The sequence below is a fragment of the Eublepharis macularius genome, chromosome 2 (assembly GCF_028583425.1).
Source record: "Eublepharis macularius isolate TG4126 chromosome 2, MPM_Emac_v1.0, whole genome shotgun sequence".
Classification (NCBI taxonomy): domain Eukaryota; kingdom Metazoa; phylum Chordata; class Lepidosauria; order Squamata; family Eublepharidae; genus Eublepharis; species Eublepharis macularius.
The window spans coordinates 233,540,333-233,561,338 of NC_072791.1; the positions used below are offsets into that span (position 1 = coordinate 233,540,333).

General features: G+C 49.3%; 1 protein-coding gene across 1 annotated transcript in view; it reads right to left on the reverse strand.

Moving 5' to 3' along the window:
* KIAA2012 (KIAA2012 ortholog) overlaps positions 1-21,006 on the reverse strand; it is a 105,823-nt gene that overhangs the window by 75,507 nt on the left and 9,310 nt on the right. Inside the window, exons 3-5 of the mRNA XM_054971825.1 lie at positions 7,215-7,383; positions 6,163-6,318; positions 2,614-2,810 (exon numbers count right to left, since the gene is read on the reverse strand). Coding sequence (XP_054827800.1) covers positions 2,614-2,810; positions 6,163-6,318; positions 7,215-7,383 — 522 coding nt within the window. The remainder of the gene's footprint in view (positions 1-2,613; positions 2,811-6,162; positions 6,319-7,214; positions 7,384-21,006) is intronic.

A 21,006-nucleotide genomic window follows, 5' to 3' on the forward strand; every position in this document is an offset into this window, starting at 1 on the left:
TTCAGAGGAGCAAAACGGCCATAGCAGAGCATAAGAAGAAAGGCAGCCCCATAGATGGGGGGGAGCAAGGCCCTGATGGGCTTTGTAGGGGGTGGCCAGAACCTTTAACTGAACCCAGTAACTGATGAGTAGCCAAAGCAGGACGGGGGTAACACGCTTGCACTGCCCAGCTCGTGATAACTGAGCTGGAGGGCTCTGCAGCAGCTGGAGTCTCCAAGTTGCCTGAGAAGGGAGATCTGTGTGGAGGGCATTATAGCAGTCTCATCTTGATGTTACCGTGGCATGAATCCAGGGGGCCAGATCGGCCATGTCACGTTAGGCCATCATCTTCCAGGCTAGACTGAGAGCCAGTCTGGTGTAGTGGTTAAGAATGGTAAGACTCTAACCTGGAGAAGTGTGTTTGATTCCCCACTCCTCCGCTTGAAGCCAGCTGGGTGGCCTTGGCTCAGTCACAGCTCTCTCAGAGTTCTCTCAGCCTCACCCACCTCACAGGGTGATTGTCGTGAGGATAATAACAACATGCTTTGTAAACCGCTCTGAGTGGCTGTTAAGTTGTCCCGAATGGCAGTATATAAATTGAATGTTGTTGTTGTTGCTGTTAAGAAGGCTTTTTTCTTTTTTCACAGCGGAATGAACTTGCTTCTCTCGCAGCACTGCCCCTGATCTAGGATAATCCTTAGGCTCTTAACTGAGCCTGCAAGTGTCAACTGAACCCCACAGAAAGTGGGGAGCACACCAGCCTTCAACATCTCCCCCCTCCCAACCAGCATAACTTCTGTCTTGCCTGGGGTCAGTTCCAACATGCTCCCCCCCTCCCCATTTGACCACAGAGGCCAGACAGTGACGCAACACCTTGACTGCATCACAGGGCGTTTGCATCTGCACGCTGAAGGTTGCAGGTCCCGCCACGGCTTCTCCAGGTCAAAGGATCAGGTACGAGGTGGCCTCTACTTGCAACCCAGGACAGCTGCTGCCAGCTTGAGCAGGCAATATGACCATGGCCGATTCCAGACGGGCACAAATAAAGTGAGTGCTTTCACTTTTCAAGCGACAGCACTCATAAAAACCCGCAATTTTCCGTCCCGGCTTACCTGCGGTCCATGGCGCTCGGTCGCGCTATAAAAGCAGACGGTGTGAACATGGTATGGCGGGTTTGGCCACTTCATGACGATTCGTTGCGGCAGAAAGGCACTCCCCTTTCCAGACCTTTGCCGGGTGGCCGGCCACAATATCGCCATTTTAAAAAAAAAACAAAAACGGGGCCATTTGCGCACTCGCGCATCTGCGAACATAGAACTGCGCAAATGCGCACAGATGCATAATCAGCATCAGGACGCGTGGCCAAGTTTTTTTCGATCCATTTTCCGCATGTGCGCAATTGCATTGGTGTGGCCCTCCTGAAATGCGCACTTGAGGCTTTACTATCGGCCGCCATTTTGTCACCCTCAGAGAATCCAACCCTGAGATGTATCTCTGACCTTTGCCCTGCAGACTTGTGCGCCGATTGCAGGGGCGTTTTGGGGGGGGGGCAATCTTGGTTGCCGAGAAATCACAGCACGCAGGCACAGGCACACACGCTTATGCTCGTGCAATATCGGCTTGTCGGGAGCAGCATGGCCGGCGGAGGGAAAGTGGCTGGGAAGCGGGGGGTGTCCTGGTGGCATAGAGAGATAATGGATCTGCTACACTTCTGGGGGGAGGAGAAGATACAGGAAGCTCTCCGAAGCACCCATAGGAACCTGGACTACTTCCAAAAAATCTCAAGGCAGATGGCTGAGAGGGGCCATCGTCAACCAATGTACCTCGCGAGACGCTCCCGACCAATCATCGAGAGCTTCGTCGACGCCGCGTTTTTGCACACATGCGCATTTGCACATTTGCGCAAAACAAGAAAAAAGACCAAAAAAAAAAAAAACAGAGATGTGAACCAATGAAGGCCCCCGACGTCAGTTGTGGCGGGGAGGAAAGAACCAATCCCGGGTCCCTCAGTTGGCTGTGCGAACATCCGGAAGCGGGATGGCACGGCACAAAGCGGATGGAGATGAGACAAAGCGGATGGAGGCGAAAATACACGCGTGGCCGGTAAGCGATTATTCCCGCGGAAAAAACGCTATTTCTGGCCGTCTGGAATCGGCCCTTGATGGACCCATGTTCTGATCCAGTCTAAGGCAGCTTCATTTGTTCCTCTTTAGTACAGACACTATACCAAAACTTCCAAACCCTCCGAGGCTGTGTGCCGTTACCAATGAGTCTCTACTGCATCATATTTCTCACATGCATTTATGTTTATATCTTCTAAGAAAACTACAAACGTATAGTCTTGGAGCCGGAGGTGTGCTTGCAGCAGCTGCTCCTCTGCCAGAGTAGCTTTTCCATCTGTGAAAGAAGGGAGAGGATTTTTGCCGACACCCCCCCCCCCCGCCCGAGACTCCCAATGTATTCCCCACGCTGCTCCTTCAGGTGAACGAGGGAGGGGAGGGTTACCTTATTCTAGCACACGGTGCTTAGGATCCAAGAGAAAAAACCCCCAGAGGATTGGTCTAAGCTATAGGCAATGCAATCCAGGGTACAACACAGACTGCTGGAAACGCAAAAGGATAAAAACGGTCCTACCTCTGCGCGGCTTCTGTACGAGGCCTTCAGATTCCAGGTGCTCCCCTTTGTACTCTGACGACTAGGACGAAAACTCAGCTTTCTTATGGAAATCCTGAGAGGAATTCGCGCTTTCCCTCTGACATGTTCTTCTCCTTTGTAGCCTTCCACCAGCCAGGCTTCGTTCTCAGATTTCTTGTATGAGGAAAGACCGAGGCCTGCAGAAGAGGGGAATGTGCCAGTGTCTTAGGTCCTTGCCCTGCTTTTCCGTTCTAAGGTGAAAATAGACCATCGCGGCGGTTCTGCACTGCACCTAATGCAGAGCTATACCCTGGGCTTTTTTCTGGGGAAAGAGGTGGTGGGACTCAGTGGGTTGCCCTCGGAGAAAATGGTCACATGGCTGGTGGCCCCGCCCCCTGATCTCCAGACAGAGGGGAGTTGAGATTGCCCTCTGCGCCGCTCAGCGGCGCGGAGGGCAATCTCAACTCCCCTCTGTCTGGAGATCAGGGGGCGGGGCCACCAGCCATGTGACCATTTTCAAGAGGTTCCGGAACTCTGTTCCACTGTGTTCCGGCTGAAAAAAAGCCCTGGCTATACCCCAGTGGAATCCCGCTATGACCTGGTCCCGCACGGAAAGAGGCAAAGTATGTTCACCCAGGACAGGCCAATTTGATGCAAGCGTTTCCTACTGGCCATGGGCAGTATTACTACTGATTTTTTAAATTAATGGTTTCACGGTCTTCTTTCTTCTTTGCAAGCCCACCATTTTCTAGTTTTAAAAACTGATCAGTCGTTCTATTCCAAGCTAGAAGGGACAGTGCTGCAGGCAACTTTAAAATGGCAGTGCTGCCTGGATATAGTGTGTATGGGGGGGAGATTACCAGTTGCAGTGCCAACCTGGCCACTTACTGTTGCCAACTTTGGGGTGGAAGATTCCTGGAGATCCTCCTACAAGGTGCATGAATAGGCTTGAGTGCTCTTTTATTTAGCATAAAGGAGGGATATTAATATTGAAATAAATAAATAGAACAAATGTTTTTCCAATCAGCACCGGATAATCTAATGCTGCAATTCTATTCAAAGCCAAAAATATTGTCTTTAAAAAGCAGCTGCTTTCACAAAAAGGTCTTTTCCTCTGTGAATAGCCGGAAGCCCATTTAATTGGGAGCATCTGCAGCACCCCGTGCAGCCGGTGCAGGCAAGATGCTTCTGGCCCTCATTTTTTTCCAGATAAGAAAAACTCTCCCTAAATCTGGCTTAACAAGGAAAACAGTGGGCTGGGGCATCCAAGTAAACACAGTGCCCACAGCCAACTGGGGACAGGTCAGCTGACCTCTGTATCCCCCCCCCCCACATTAGCCTTTTAATAGGCTTTCCCCCCACAACTGAGCTGTGGTGCAGTTTTGCACTATGGTTCAGCTGGGAAGCGGGGAAGATTGAAGGGGGCTGCCGGGTCTTGGGGGGCACTGCAACTGTCACGGTGTCAGCACTTCTGCAGCAACACAGCAGACGGAAAGGGGGAGATGAGAGACAGAGAGAGACAGAGTGGTGGCCGCAGCAGGAGCAAGAACTGGAGGCCATGCCCACCCACTTCCGTACTGCTCGCCGCAACTGCTGCAGCAGAAGTGTACTTTTAAGGCCCCCTGTGGAAGCAGTCAGGGCTTTTTATCAGCAGGAACGTGGTGGAATGGAGTTCCAGAACCTTTTGAAAATGGTCACATGGCCAGTGGCTCCGCCCCCCTGATCTCCAGACAGAGGGGAGTTGAGATTGCCATCTAAACTCCCCTCTGGCAATCTCAACTCCCCTCTGTCTGGAGATCAGGGGGCGGGGCCACCAGCCATGTGACCATTTTCGCCGAGGGCAACCCACTGAGTTCCACCACCTCTGTTCCCAGAAACAAAGCCCTGGAAGCAGTGATAAAATTCAGAAAACGCTGACCCACAGAGATATGACAGCAATGTCAGCAGAATTCTCACTGCGGAAAATTATGGCAATTCTTAGACAAATGGCTAGGTTAGAAGCAGCACAGCACAACATGAAGTGATTGTATAACACATACAAGAGTCCCAAGCCGAGAGAAACGTCCGGGATGCTTCAGCAGTTTTCAAAAGTGGTATTTTAGTGGATTTCTGCTTTCCCCCTTTTTGGTAATTTGTAGGCTAGAATGTACATTCAGTTTAAAATCAGCTCTTTCCTACTTTCTGTTATGCATTAACACCATTCACATGTGAACAGAGACAGGACAAGGTAAGTTCATGGGTTCTTTCAATGTGAAAGCGGGACATGCTGGTGCCCGAGGCCGAAAATCCCAAAGGCGCCGCCTACTTACGTGGGGCATAAACAGCTGTGAAATTCTCCGGCACAAAATGAAGGGGTGGTAATTAAGGCACTGGCAGAACACACAGGCTTCCCAGTGGACGGTTAGTGCAGATCAGAGGAGTCCGTCTCCTGCTCTGCCAATCACTTGGCGACATTCTGCTGCCCTTAAATACAACCAGATCTGCCGCCTAACTGGCGTCCTCACGGAAAATCTACTTGGGTATGGAAACACTCAAAGAATTCTGATGTTGGAGGTGAACAATTTTTTTCAGCAAGCACCAGAGACCATGGCTGTGCCTTAGAAAGTATTTGCCCTCCCCACCGCCACAGTTTCAGTGTGACATGGCCACAAGTGAAGATGGAATTGGAGTGCCCTGAATACCCCCAACCCAGAGGTTCTCAGACTTTTAGAATTGGGCCCCCTTCTAAACTCAATGGCCTGTACCCTGCCAGACCACCTGGCAATGTTAGAAGCCTTCCTCTAGCCTCAGGCGAATTCCTCTAGTGTAAGAAGTGTTTCTGTTGAAGGAAAAGCCTCTCCAGTTGGAGAAAGAGCAGCATCTGGGCCCAACAGCATCTTAAGGACCAACTAGGTTTCCAAGGTATGAGCTTTCAAAAGTCAAAGCCCCCTTTGTCAGATAGGAGGAGTGGGAAAAGGCCAGAGTCTTTATAATCCAAACGGAGGGTGGGAGGGCTATTATAAATTAGTCAGGAAGCTAGCTATAATACATGTTGTAATTAGTTTGATAGAGCAGGGGTGAGAAAGTCCAGAAATTTAGCATCTGTAGTGCAAGAAAATCCACTGTCCTCATTCAGTACTGAGGAGGGGAGTCCACTGACCTGAAGTTGCAAATAAATTCAATTTCAGCTACCTCATGTTGTAATTTTCCTTTAAAGTTTCTCTGCCTGAGAACTGCTGCTCTTGGAGGAAGTCATCTCAGGCTGCAAGAAGGCTTCGGACCTGGCTGAGTGGCATAGTAAGGTACAGGCCATTGTACATTTGGTGAACCAATTACAAATAGGGTTGCCAACTTCCAGGTGGGGCCTGGAGATTCCTTGGAATTACACTTAATTTCCAGACTACAGAGATCAGTTCCTCTGGAGAAAATGGCTGCTTTGGAGGGTGGACTCTATGGCATTATAACCAGCGGAAGGGCCCTGCTCTAGAGCGCTCAATCCCTGTGCAGACCCAGAACTCACATCATAAATAGCTGCGTGTCATGTTCAAATGCATTCCTTTCATACCGTACCTGGATTCGCCTTCTCCAGCTCAGCCCACAGATATGAGCAAGGTGAACAGAAGATGGGCAGGAGATTATATTTGGGTGGAATGGCTGACAGATCTTGTTCTTTTTTTCTGTGATATGGCAAATATTCCTCAAGCACAAAAGGATCCCTGATATGTCCTGAAATGTACATAGCATACATATTGAGAACACAAGAAAAAACACCCCTAAGGAATGTAAAAACAAAGTTCAGAAGTACAAGACGGTACATCAATAGGGATGTACGGTAAACTACAATCCACCATACATACATCATAACATAAAAAAGAGAGACAGCATATAAAGCAGATTAGATTGGCCAGAGCATGTTATAAAAGGCATAGATAAAGATGGGCAGCTGTGTTAGTCTGTCTGTAACAATGGACAGACTTCTTCCCTTCTTCAGAAGAAGTGAGCTGTGACTCACAAAAGTTTACACCCTACCACTAATTATGTTAGTCTTATAGGTGCTCCTGGACTCTTGCTCTTTTCTACAGAAAACAGGTATGTAAGTTCATCCAAGAAATGTAGCAATTTGAGTTCTGACCTAGTTACCTTGAAAACAGTGGAAATTGGAATGATTTTAATTTACTATTATGCCAACATATCATTTGTTACATTCGAAATATGTTCACGTTTCTTGCAATTTTCTTACGTCTCTCATCAGTTAAGAGTAGAGTTGCCAGGCCTGTGCCTGGCAATTCCTAGCGCTTTTAGGAATGGGAGCATCATGTGATGCTCTAGGAAATCCCTCGATCTCTATGGCAAAGACTATTGAGTTGGGAGAAATTCCTAGAGTACTGCAGGCATGGAGGCTCAAAGAGATATTGCCATGCCTGTGATGTCACCCCTGCCCCATTTACTCCCACTACAAGAATGGACAACAACAGGCCAGAGCCAGTGAACGAAGGAGATCCACAGAGGACAACCTTGTAAACCCAGTAAAAAAGAGCTACGTAACAACCGCTCTAGTAAATATTTACAGTAATTTTCTTCCATAGGCCTCTAGGCTTGGGTTGATTCTTCCTTACACTGACCTGCATGTTGAAGTTTTTGTAAAACGCTTGGATCCAAGATCTGAGTCAGTTTGAGGAGGTACCTCTTGGCTGAATAACCTGGTCTCATTCGTCGGTCAGACTGGATAGCCGGATCGCTTAGGAAGTGAAGATTTGGCTGCCCTGCCGTCTCCTCCTGGTCTTCCCATGCCTTTAACACAGACACAGCAAAATGCATCTCTGAGAGACTGAGAGATTCTAAGTAATTCTCCCCAGACCATCTATGCTGGCATCATCAACCAACAGATTTCAAGATGAACCCACGTGTTGGTGGATCCAAACAAGACCAGCATTTTCAGGTCACAACAAATCTAAAAACTTCCGAAAGACCTTTGAGCAATTCAGCAGTTAAGGGTGAAGGCAGACGTCGCGTTTTAAGGGAAGTTAGATGATCAGAAAGCCACATCACAACCAGTATAAACATAGTGGGCTTGATAAAGCAGGCAAGCTGGCAGGCTGCATGTCTCCCTGCTGATTTCTTCCCTCAGCACCTCCGTCTTATCCTAAAAATCCTCTCTGAGGATTAAATGACCCTCAGGAACGGTAGTCTGGGCAGATCTAACAAGGAGGGGAAATCGATTGTCATTGGCAGGGATTTTTGCCCAGTCCTCCTTCACTAAAACAGTGCAGGGATTTCTGTCTTCTGGAGACCAGTCGGCATGCCAAGGGAATTCCAGGCCCCACTTGGTGTCTGGCGACTGTCATCTGTACCCAGTCACTCCACTTCAGGCAGAGGCCTTCGACTCACGGCAATAAGCTTCCAAAAGCACACATCCCTTCTCGGATTAGGAGCTACTTAGAACACAACTCCTCTCCCAAGCCAGCCATGAGTCATGCCCCCGCCCTGCCCCACCCCGCTCACACACACACACATGCTAGCAAAATGCAATACCTGATAGGTTTTAAATATTAAGAAATGTTTACAACAGAGTATATTCTGTCCACTGGAAAACTATTAATGAGGGGAAAAATTAAAATGAGAAAATTATGCTAAAAACCAGGGATGGTGCTCTGAAGGAAAGTAGATGGTCTTGAACAATGAAAAAACCAAAGAGACAAATATTTATGATCATACCTCTTTCACTTTAGCAACAAAGACCCAAACCATTAAAGATTAAGAAGTTCATAAGAGCGTCATTGAGAGAAGCATGTTAATAGGACACGAGCCAACTGGAGTTTTACACAGAAGCGCTAAGTTCCAGGTAGGGCCTGGAGACCACCTGGAAGGACAACTGACCTCCAGACTACAGAGCTGAGTTCCCCTGGACAAGACGGCTGCTTTGACATCATTGGAGAAGCACTGGGAGTATGCATGAACTTTATGCGCAGGGGAGAACACTCCCAGGAAGTGCAAGGTGAATGCCAAGTTTCTCCTCCCACAGGGAGGGTTTAGGGACCTGGCAATCCTATTGCCTGAGCCCCCGGGGGCCAAACAGGGGAATAGGGGATGGGGTGGCATGCGTTGGGGGAACTATCCTCACAATCGTGGTCCAGAGGACTTGTTTGTCACACTGGGAATTACGTTATTCCTGGCACAACAAGAAACTGAAGGCCCCCAATCAGCACCCCAGAATCAGCCCCCAATCCAGGCCCATTCCCCACACCATCTCCCCGCCCCTGCTGGCCAGGTAAGCCGTGGCAGAGGGTGGAGGCAGGAATGGGGGATTCCTCGCCCCCGCTCGGGGAATGTGATCCCTGGTGAGTTGTAATTTTGCCAGCCAGCACCTGGAGGCTGGCAACTCTAGTTCGTTGCCTTGAAAGATGGACTTTTTGGTTTTCCTGAGAGGTGTTGGGACAAACTGCTCCCAATATTTGTCTTTTCAAACACATACGAAGATGAGAACCAAGTCTGCCAGACATTAAAAAGAAACTTCACATCGGCCTAGAACTCGCAAACAGATGAGGTGGTAAATCTGTGCCCACCCTTTGCTGCTTCATACAAGTGGCGGCTCATACCATCCAGTGCGTCTCCATTTTAAAAAACTTACTAACGTCTCGTCTTTTTTAGGGGTAGGGAACTGTTTGTATGGAAGAGCACCCTCTCGTGTGAGCTCCTCCCCCTCGTTGTCTGAAGAGGCAGAGTCCAGACACGTGTCTACCACCCACCTGCCATTTGTGAAACAGCGGGTGTTGTATCAAGCTATGTCTGAATTCTTTGAGTTTAATTTTATACAACACCAATGGAAGGTGGTGACAGAAATGGATCTTTCTCTTCTTTGTCCCCTGTGAGCAACAGAGATGGAGGTGATGCCGGAGAAGTGCAGGGAAAGACTCGTGGATAATGCAACACTGCTAGTTCCAGAGAAGGTGAGAAAAATATGAAGGTACACCAGCAGATCACCTGGAGCTAGAAGAAGGCTTCCTGCACAGGCTAAAAGGGCACACGAGACCCGTCCCGTTCTTAGGAAATAGATGAGAACAAATACATAGAAAGGAAAAATAGGAAATAATTTCTAATCCATCCGCTTTTTATTGGAATACAAATTCCTAAATTGTGGCAAGACATTTACGTTAAATGTCCACAACTCTGAAACAGTCTCCTCCAAATCAGTTGTAAGCAAACATTAAAATAATAGTCTCTGGTTTAAATTTGTTACTTTTTTGCATTTCCATTTTGTTGATTACGAATCCATATTGAAATAGTTCTCTTATGTCAGGCAAAAGGTACAATGAAGTAGAAATGGAAACAAATATATAATTTTAAAATATCTCTAGAAAGGAGAAAGATGTTCTATGTATACTTTAATTAAAGTTCTTCTCCTACCTACAATTTTGTGTCCCCCTGATCCCCCTCCCCTGAAGCAGGACTTGAAATTTAGGGGAAATGACTTCATTTCTAGCTGAGCTGAGAACTAAACTACACAAGGCGGCTAATATGCGACGGGTTCCCGCAAGTTTACCTGGGAAGTGTAGCTGGGTCCTGCCCTTGAGCTCCCGGAGCGGGCTTTCCTCCAGGAGCTTGGGTGCGGGGTCTGACTAGACTTTCCAGGTAAACTTGCGGGAACCCGACACGTGTCGGGCATCTCATGTAGTTTAGCTCTGAGTGCCACTGAACTGAGTTACTAACATCTTCTGGTGCCTTGTTATGAAAACCATTGAAGCGCGCTGAGTAAAAAGCATGCTGAGACTTGCCCATTTCCTGTGGTCCCGCTGCCCGTTCCTCTCTTTTCCCAGGCTCCCATTTGCACGCTTCTGCTCAAGGGTATTTCTGTAGGCATTGCTGGCTTTTCACGGCAACTGTTGACCACTATGCAAGACGGGATGCTGGACTGGATGGGCCACCCGCCTGATCCGATGCACCACCTCTTACAGACACGGCCTACTCACTTGGTGAATAAGGATGACATTGTCTGGAGCGACATACTTTGGTTCAGAATAAAGGGGTTAATCAAATTACTGGACTTGGGGGTTTGGTGTCTTCCATCCCGAGTTTGGTAACACACCCTAGGTTATAAGGAACCAGCAGAATCCCCACAGTGGTCTTTCTTGTGCAACTGTATGCTTTTAGCGAGATCAGCGGTGGTGCAAGACAAAGGCTGTCCCTTCTGCCCCCGCCTCCTCTATCCGCACTGGTTCCCCCCACACCCTGCCTTTTATGCTTCCTTGTCAAGTTCCACTTGACTGAATCTCTCATCTATTGTTGAATGCTTCCTTGAGTATTACACATTGTAGAACTGGGGTCCAATATTTTATAGATAAAGCAATTAAAAGACTTGTGTTTTATATGATGATTTTTAAAAGTGAAATTATTTAAAACAGTATTGTGCTGTTTAAAACAGTATAGTACGCTACGATAGGTTAATTCCAGCTTCATTTGCTGCCAACTCCTGCAGCAGCAACAGGATTTGCAAGCGCTGAAGATCATCTCTGCCGGATTCTAATTGTCTGCTGCAGTTGGCGGCACTTGATTTCTCGTGTTTGGTCACAGCAGTGCCCTTTTTTCTGTGCCTTTAATCTTTGATAGATCATGTGCTTGGATACACAGAGGTTGCTCCTATTACAGGCTGTTATTTTAAAGATGTGTTTTGTTTTCAGTCGTGCGGCACCGACTTCTTGTTGGGTCAGCCAGTATTCATTAATGGGTTCTCTTCCCAGGGATTTTACAGAGAATTGTGCTGTAGACTACTGTGATGGGTTCAGTCTCTTCAAATGTACCAAATGTTCCTAGCAGCAGCAGTTTTAAGACGAGAAAGACATTCCTCCGCCGTTTGGCTTCTCGTTTAGAAAACGCTGAAAGGCTCATGCTTGGCATTCCAGGAACCCAATTCTATGCAACAGAGCAGGGTATCTTTAAGTCTCACAACATTTTGCCAAATCACAATTTATAGGATTCTTTAGGGGTAGCTAAAAATATTAGTATGATATCCTATTTGCCCACCTTTTACCCCTAAAGATTATCCTTACTTGGTTATTTATTTTTTTATTTGTTCATTTGTATGTTTGTTTGTTTATGTCATCTATAGTCCGCCTTTCTCACTGAGACTCAAGGCGGATTACACAGTGGGAGATTAGTACAGTCAATATCAAGAACATTTGGCAATATCAAGAACAATATCAATATCAATAGTACAGTCAATATCAAGAAAAATATCAAGAACAGGGAGTGGACCTGGCATGTGTGACCGAGACCTGGGTGAGGGAAGGTGAGGGAAGGTGAAACAGTTGCCTTGAAACAACTCCACCCCCCCCCCCCCAGGTTTCTCGGTCCTTCATCAGGCCCGGACGGATGGATGGGGGAGGGGAGTGGCAATACTTATTCGAGAGTCTTTCTCCTTCAGGACACTCCCCACTCCTAAGATCACTGGCATTGATTGTGTTGGTCTGGCGTGGGATGCTGAGGAAAGTTTGGCTATCTACTTGGTGTACCGACTGCCTAGCGCACCAGTAGCTACCCTGTCGAGCTTGTTAGAGGTGGTATCGGGGTGGGCGTTGGAGCACCCTAGGCTGTTGGTCTTGATTTCAGTGTCCATGTCGATGATGCCACCACTTCCCAGGCTGCGGACCTGGGCCGTCATCACACGGGCCCTTATTTCGTCAGTTTTGCACTAGAAATCGTTTCTTCTGTTATCGTTATTAGAACGAATTCTCCCATCTTTTGACGACTGCTTGTGCTTCCAGTCAGTCACATTAAAAGGGGAAAGGCAATTCGATAGTCAGTCAAAGTGCCTCTGGAAACGGGGCCCTAAAAATCCTGCCCCCTTTAAAAAAATTTCCCCCCCCACATATTTACGTTATATCACTCTTCTATTATAATGTTATGCTGGGCCAACCCGAAAGCCAACCGTGATAGGTTGCAGAGGTTTCCCACCCATGGCAGAATAGTGCTATAAGGCTGACGTTTTTTAAAAAAATTACTTTGATGCTTAATTGTGGGTTGCACTGGGGCTTGTGGGAGTGTAGGGCAGGAGAATCAGTGTTAGGTGAGACAGATGATCAGGGAGAGTGAGCGTTTTGGTGTTGCAAAGCGTTCATAGTCGATCTAGGGCATTCACATGGAAGTGGATAAAGACAACATAAAGAGTCACAAAGTGTGAATTGGGGAGAGTGACGAATACACAAGAGAGTCGGAATAAGGTGAGATTCAGCGGGAGATGGCGCTAGTTTGACGCTAAATTTATGGCCGTGTGACGACGGCCCAGGTGTCTTCCATGGCAGCACTGGGACTCTCTCAATTTGTTTCAGCTCCTATGCATCAAGCGGGCCACACGCTGGATCTGATCTTTGGGGCGGGGATTCAGGTGGACCTGGACACTATTAAAGCGGTGCTGTGGTTGGACCACCATGTCCTGAGGGCTCATCTGGGTATGCCAGCCCCTTCCTGCATAGGCGGCGAGCTAATTTATGCTCACCCGCAGAGACTTATGGATCCAATTGGTTTCCAGAATGCTCTGCGGGAACCAATGCCCCCTGGCGGTTCGTTAGATCAGCCAGTGGGGGATTGACATGGCCGTCGTTCAGAAGCCATTGACGAAATTGCTCCCCGTCGCCCTCTCCGTCCCCGTGTCAGACTGGTTCCCTGGTACACAGAGGAGCTACGTCAGATGAAGCGGGAACTGAGACGGCTAGAGTGAGTGTGGCGGCGAAATCGGGGCGAAGAGGCGAGAACATCATATAGAGCGTTTATGAAGGCCTATGAGGTGGCCGTGAAGGCGATGAAGAAGGAGTACTTTGCCACCTCCATAGCATCTGCAAGCTCATGCCCGGCAAAAATGTTTCATGTAGTTCACTCCTTGGTCTCTCTTTCACAGGGGGACTGCCAAATTAGAAATTCGGCCATCGGCTGTGAGGCTTTTGGGAGCTTTTTTGCAAACAAAATCTTGTCTCTCCGCTGTGACCTGTCAGAACTGTGGCTAGATAAAATCCTTACTCCAGTCTGCCTTCTGCAATTAGACAAAAGTCCATTGTTTCCAAAAAGCATTTAATGAAGAAAAAGATTATTATAGTCCACTGGCCTGAATGCAATATCCAGGTTGGTACATATGCATTGTTACCAATGCCAGGCAAAGCAAGAGATACATATTAAATATCATAGCTGACCCATCCTCCCCCCACAGTTCTCAAAATATTCCCTTTGAAGCTGCAAAAGCGAAAGCTTCCCCAAGGCCGGTTCGTGGTGGAACGTCGGTAGCCAAAACAATGCTGGTCTGTGAGATAGCTGCCTGGGAACCTCTGCACCTGGGGAAGAAAGCACTGAACACTGAAAGGATTAAATATGGAGTCGGTTAAGCATAGGTATACAAAAGAGCATTCTGATCCTGACATTCTGCCCCCCCTAACCCCCCCCCCCCGGTTTATGTGGATAGCGAGAGTGGAACGCTTTCACCAGTCTAGGGGCATGGACATGTACAGCACTGACCCACTCATCAAACCCAGAATCAAAGTCCTTCCACCTAATTAGGTAAAACAGCTGGTTTCGTTTAATTTTTGAGTCCAGTATTTGTTGTACTTCGTAGTGGGTCTGGTCATCGATTAACGTTGGAATAGGGGGGCCTTTGATGTGCCACTGGTTATCCGTTGGAGCCCTTTTTAGGAGGCTGACATGGAAAGTATCATGCACGTAGCATAGGTTCTTTGGCAAATCTAAAGCAACAGTCACTTTGTTGATTACTTTACGCACTGGGAAAGGTCCTAAAAACTTCAAAGCTAGTTTCCTGCTGGTTTGAGATAGTTTCAGGTTTTTTGTAGACAGACAGACAAGATCGCCAGGTTGTAAATCCCATTCCGCCGCACGGTGGCGGTCTGCATATTTCTTGTAGTCCTGCTTGGCTTTGTCGAGGCGTTTTTTGATTTGAGTCCATTGTTGAGCTGCTTCCCCCCACCACTCGGTGACGTCCTGAGAAGCTGTAGTTGGAGGGGGGAGCGCTTCGAACGGGAACGGCTTGAAGTGGAAGCCATAAACTACTTTGAAAGGAGTTTCTCCTGTAGACGTGTGTACACTGTTATTATAGGAGAACTCTGCTAACGGGAGCAAATCAACCCAATTGTCTTGTTGGAAGTTGATGTAGCATCTTAGAAATTGTTCTAATATCTGGTTAGTTTTTTCGGATTGTCCGTCTGTTTCTGGGTGATGGCTTGAACTGAGCCCTTGTTCAATTCCCAGTAGTTGCAAAAGCTCCCGCCAGAAGTTGGCAACGAATTGCCCGCCGCGATCCGAAATCACCTTGGATGGAAAAGAATGTATTTTCACAATGTTTTTTATAAAAATATCAGCTAGTTTTCTAGCGGAGGGAATGGTGGTGCATGGTATAAAGTGTGCTTGCTTGGAAAACAAATCGACTACGACCAAAATACAATTATGTCCCTTAGAGGGAGGTAGGTCAGTAATAAAGTCCATAGAAATAATCTCCCATGGTCGACTTGGCGTTTCTAAGGGTTGCAAAAGCCCCGGAGGTTTGCCTTTTCGGGATTTGGCGCTGAGACAGATGGGGCAAGAGGCTACGTATTGGGAAATGTCCTTGCGCATGCCTGGCCACCAAAATTGGCGTTGCACCAAGTGGAGCGTTTTTAAGTAACCGTAGTGTCCCGCTGTGGGGGCATCGTGACATCGTTGTAAAACATCCTTTCTCAGACATTTGGGCACATAAAAACGGTCTCCCCAAAGCCATTCCCCCGTGGCGGATTGTTGCAGTTTGTCTTTGGGCGCCTCCCCCCCCCTCCTTCTCCACTTCGGCTCTCAGTTTTTCTCTCCACCCCTGATCGGGTGACGGGGAGGGCTTAGTGCGGCTGTGCGTAGTTATCACACCCCCTAATTGCGTAGGCGAAAACACCGTGTCGACTGTCTCCTCCCTTTTGCTTTTATGTTGGGGCATGCGTGATAGAGCGTCAGCGAGGAAGTTGGTTTTGCCTGGTAGGAAGTTTAAGGTAAAATTGAACTTCGAGAAGAATTCCGCCCACCGCAATTGCTTGGCGTTTAGTCTGCGAGGGCTACGCAGGGCCTCTAAATTTTTGTGATCCGTCCAGACTTCGAACGGATGTCGGGCTCCTTCTAGCCAATGTCTCCAATGTGTGAGCGCCGCTTTAACAGCGAAGGCTTCCTTTTCCCACACATTCCAATTTCTCTCTGCCTCAGAAAACTTTCTAGAAAGGAAGGCGCAAGGTTTGAGGTTTCCGTCCTCTCCTCGCTGCAATAACACACCCCCAATTGCCATATCGCTGGCATCGACCTGTACTATGAAGGGGCGGTTTTCATCGGGGTGTTGTAGTACGGGTTCTGAGACAAATTGCTCTTTTAATTGATTGAATGTTGCCTCGCACGATATACAATAGCCCAGATAAGTGAGTTTGGTTTTGTGGAACTCACATTTTGAAAGTTTAATAGGCAGTTTGTTATTCATGAGTGTAGTTAGGACCTTTCATACAAGTTCCACATGTTCCTCCTCCGTTTGTGAGTAAATCAACACATCATCAAGATACACCACTACCCCCTGGTACAGAAATTCATGTAGGACTTCATTGATCATGGACATGAAAACCGACGGGGCGCCAGTCAAGCCGAAAGGCATTACTAAATATTCATATTGTCCGAGTGGGGTATTAAACGCGGTTTTCCATTCATCCCCTTCTCGGATACGGACATGGAAGTAAGCATCTTTTAAATCCAATTTAGTAAAGATCTTACCTTGGGCCACGACGTTGAGTAGATCTTTGATGAGTGGAATGGGGTAGGCGTTGCTAGCGGACACAGCGTTTAGTCCCCGAAAATCAGTACACAGTCTCAAGCCCCCATCCTTCTTTTTCACGAACAACACTGGGGCGGCATGGGGACTATTAGCTGGGCGGATGAACCCCCTTTGCAAATTGAGATCAATGAACTTCCGAAGTTTGTCTCTTTCGTTGGGGCTCATAGGGTATAACCGACCCTTTGGCAGTGAAGCCCCTGGTAAAATTTCCACAGCACAGTCTGTCCTCCTGTGCGGAGGGAGCGTATTGGCCTCTTCTTCTGTGTAGGCTTGAGTGAATGCCCTATATTGTTTAGGTATTTGGTTAATTTCTTCTTGGGTGAGTAGAGCTGAATCAGACATAGTGGGATTTCTTCCCCAGTTTTGATCCCAACGATGATTTTTGCAAGATTCATGGGTGAAAGTAATACTCCCTTCTGCCCAATCGATGTGGGGGTTGTGATCACACAACCATCGGCTTCCCAGTATCAGGGGATATTTAGCTGTGGCACTAATGACAAAGGATCTGATTTCCCAATGTGATCCCATGCCGGTTATGATCGGAGCAGTCTCTGTGGTAACCGGATTCATGTTAGTGCCATCCATTTGTTCAAAAATGACCGGTATATCCAACTCTTTCACTGGGAGTACCAGTCCATTAACTAAGGCAGGTGCAATAATGTCTCTAGAGCAGCCCGAATCAATAAGGGCTTGCACACGGATGTGCATCTTCTTGTCAGCATTTACTAACGTTACAGGAATGAACAGTATGGACCCCGGGGGTCGGTTTAACACCGGACCAGACTTACGTGTGATCTGCCGTTTGGGTCCTTTTACGACAGATCCATTTCGTTTCCCGACTCCGGGCTCTCGGGATTTCCTTCCCCAATCAGGGCTGTTTGATCGTCTTCGGTGATCTCCTCCAACTCCAGTCCTCTCTCTGGGAAACTTTTTCTGGGAGCTCCCCTACTCCTCGGGGCAGCTCTGGGTACCGGAGAAGGGCGCGGCAGCGCTGGGCTGGTTAGGGGAGCTGGACGTCGTAGTTGGAGCGGAGGTCTTTGCACAGGCCGATATGGGCATTGTGCTGCGAAATGGCCACCCTGGCCGCACTGTAAGCACAATCCCTGTTGCCATCTAGCATCTTGCGCTCCCCGGGTGGCATACCCAGTTCCCCTGCTCCCTCTCAGAGACAAAGGTGTGGAGGAGCGTCTTTGGCTCGGGGGTTGCTGATGTTGTTCCGCTAGACGAACTTCCAGGAGCCGATTTTCAACTTCGCAAGTCAACTGTATCCATCCTAACAGTGTAGGTGGATTGTCTTGCATGAGCGCTCGGTCAAGTAGTTTTGGATTTAATCCTTGTTTATACAAGATGATCTTAGTGGACTCCTCACACCTCGGACATTTGGCAGCGAGCTGTCGGAATTGTGTGGCATAGTCTCTAGCCGACATGCTGCCTTGTCTAATTGCTTGCAACTCCGTTCGAGCCCGAGTTTCCTCCAAGGGATCTTCATATTGCGCCCGAATAGCATCCACTAACCCTTGGAGAGTTTCTAACTCGGGGCCCCCCCACATTATATAGTCCCACGTACCAGTCCGCAGCTTTACCTTGGAGACGCGATCCCAGATGCTCTATCTGGCTGGCTTCGCTTCCAAACAGGTGTCCCCAACGATTAAAAAATTGCACCACTTGTACCAGGAAAAATCCCAATTTGGAAGGGTCTCCATCAAAAGTAGCGTCCAGTTTGACCCATCCCATGGGTAAATCCTGTCTGGGGGTTTGGTCTGGCATGGGATAAACGTCCATTGGCCCCAGTTGCAGCGGTGACTGGCGCGGGTGGGAATGCGATTGAGGTTGGGGGACCGGTTGCCTTGGCGTTGGCTGCGGGTGCAGAGGTTGTAGGGGCGGAGGGGCCACTGGCCCCGTTAGCGGTATCGACCCCGGAGACGGCAGGGGTCCCCTCGGTGTCGGCTGGCGCGGCGTCGGTCGGGTTGGCGCTGGTCGGGTGGGGCGAGGTCCCCTCGGCGAAGTCTGCGTTCCTTGAACCACCCGCGGTGTAATTGGTTGACTTGCTTGGGTTGTCGGTGGGTAAATTATAGGGGAAATCGGCCTGCGTGGTTGGGCCGGCAAAGTTCTGGGAACCACCGTCGGTGTGGTGGGCTGACTCGCTTGGGTGGTTGGTGGAGGAATTATAGGGGAAGCCGGTCTGAGTGGCGGTTCTTCCTCCTCCTCCTCCGTTTCCTCGCTGCTGCCGGTATCCGTGGTTGGTCTGGGTACCGGTCCCCCGGACACGGTTCACCAACTTCTCCCGTCAGGAGGGATCCCCCTCCAGTGGCCCCAATCACCTCACCCGTTTCCGACGGTTGCTGCGGCCATATCTGGTCTTGCAAGTTAGCCAGACTCTGGCTAATGCCAGACAGGCCCGTTGGCGGGGCCCTATCTCTGTCTCCCGCCACTAAAACTGAAAGCAAATGTACAGCGTTGGCTAGACTCTCTTCCATATTCTGTAGTCTATTCTCCAACCTCTGTACTCTGTCTGTGGACTGCTGCGGATCCCCCGTATCCCCAGTAGTTGGAGGGGTTGTCGGGTGGTCCGTGCTCAGCGTCTGTTGCCACGGCAGGGGTGCTTCCACCCCTTGTTCCTCCTGCGACCGCGCAGCAAGAACACCTTTGGTTAATCCAGTGATTGCTGAAATCCCAGAATCAATGGCAATGGTTCTGCTCTGGAGCTGTGCCCATTGATGCTCTCCGACATCTGGTTCCCCCGCTCTCGGGGTGACTTCGGCATAGTCCCAACTCAGAGCACTTCGCTGGGAAGTATCCCCTTCCGTTCGCTCGGCCGTCCGGTTCCAGAACAGCCATGGACGGCCCTCAGCTTGCTCCGGTATAGATCCCAGGCTACGCCGGCTATCCAACTGTATACAAAAGAGCATTCTGATCCTGACATGACCTGCCTTCCACAATTGATACAGTAAGGGAACTGGAGGCCCCTTGGCCATCTTCCGGTCCAACTTTGCATCACTTCAACCTGGTCACCCAGGAGGAAGTGGACAGGATCCTGCGGCTGGTCAGGCCCACTACGTGCTCCCTAGACCCCTGCCCGTCATGGCTGGTGAAAGCCAGTGGTGACACGTTGGGGGCCCAATTGGAGGATATTATGAATTCATCATTGAGCTCCGGGGTTTTTCCCCGTGTGTTGAAGGAAGCCATAGTGAGGCCTCTTCTGAAAAAAACATCTTTGGACCCCACTGACCCGTCTAGTTACCGCCCAGTATTGAACCTCCCGTTTCTTGGAAAGGTGATTGAGTGGGCAGTGGTGGAACAGCTGCAGGTTTTCCTGGAAGAGACCTCTGTCCTGGACCCATACCAGTCAGGTTTCCGTCTGGGCCATGGGACGGAGACAGTGTTGGTTGCCCTCATGGACGACCTCCGTAAGCACCTGGATCGTGGTGGGTCAGTGCTGTTGATTTTGTTAGATCTTTAAGTGGCATTTGACACAGTCGACCATGAGTTGTTGGCCCACTGCCTCGCCGACGTGGGGATTCAAGGGATGGCCTTGCAGCGGCTTGTTTCTTTTCTCCATGGTTGGGGACAGAGAGATTGTCCATACGCCAGCCTTTGGTGTGTGGTGTCCCTCAGGGAGTGATACTCTCTCCTCTGTTGTTCAGTCTTTATATGCGCCCCCTCGCCCAGCTGGTGTGGAGGTTTGGACTGGGTTGTCATCAATATGCGGATGACACTCAGTTGTATCTGCTGATGGATGATCGACCTGACTCTGCCCCTGATGCCCTGCTAAGAGCTTTGGAGGCCGTGTCTGGATGGGTGGCACAGAGCAGGCTGAAGTTGAATCCCGTGAAGACAGAGGTCCTGTACTTGGGCCGTGGGCTGTCAGAGGAAGGGATCCATTTCCCAGCCTTTGGGGGGGGCACCACTTGTACCTGTACCATCGGTCAGGAGTTTGGGAGTGATCCTGGATTCCTCCTTATCTATGGAGGCCCAGATTGCAACGGTTGCCCGGGCTGCTTTTTTCCATCTTGGGCAGGCCAGGCGGCTAGCCCCCTATCTCTCAGCCCAGGACCTAACGACAGTGATCCATGCAACGGTCACCTCCAGGTTGGATTACTGTAACTCACTCTACACAGGGCTGCCCTTGGGTTTGATCCGGAGACTACAGCAGGTCCAGAATGCTGCTGCACGTGTTCTGACAAGTGTTCCTTATAGGACACACCAATTCTGCAGCAGCTCTACTGACTCCCCGTGGAATTCCGGATTCGGTTCAAGGTGCTGGTTTTGACCTATAAAGCCCTAAATGGACTGGGACCAGCATACCTAAGGGACCGCCCCTCCCCGTATGTGCCCCGGAGAACACTCCGATCAGCTGGAAAACATCTGCTGGTGGTCCCTGGCCACAGGGAGGCTTGGTTGTCCTCAACCAGGGCCAGGGCCTTTTCGGTCCTGGCCCCAAGCTGGTGGAACTCTCTGTCTGAGGACACCATCAGGACCGTCAGGATCTTCTATCATTTCGGCGGGCATGTAAGATGGAGATGTTCCACCAGCGTATAGTTGAGGCCAGCATGAGATCCTCACTGAGCCTCCCACCAGCCCCCCACGAAGTGGGG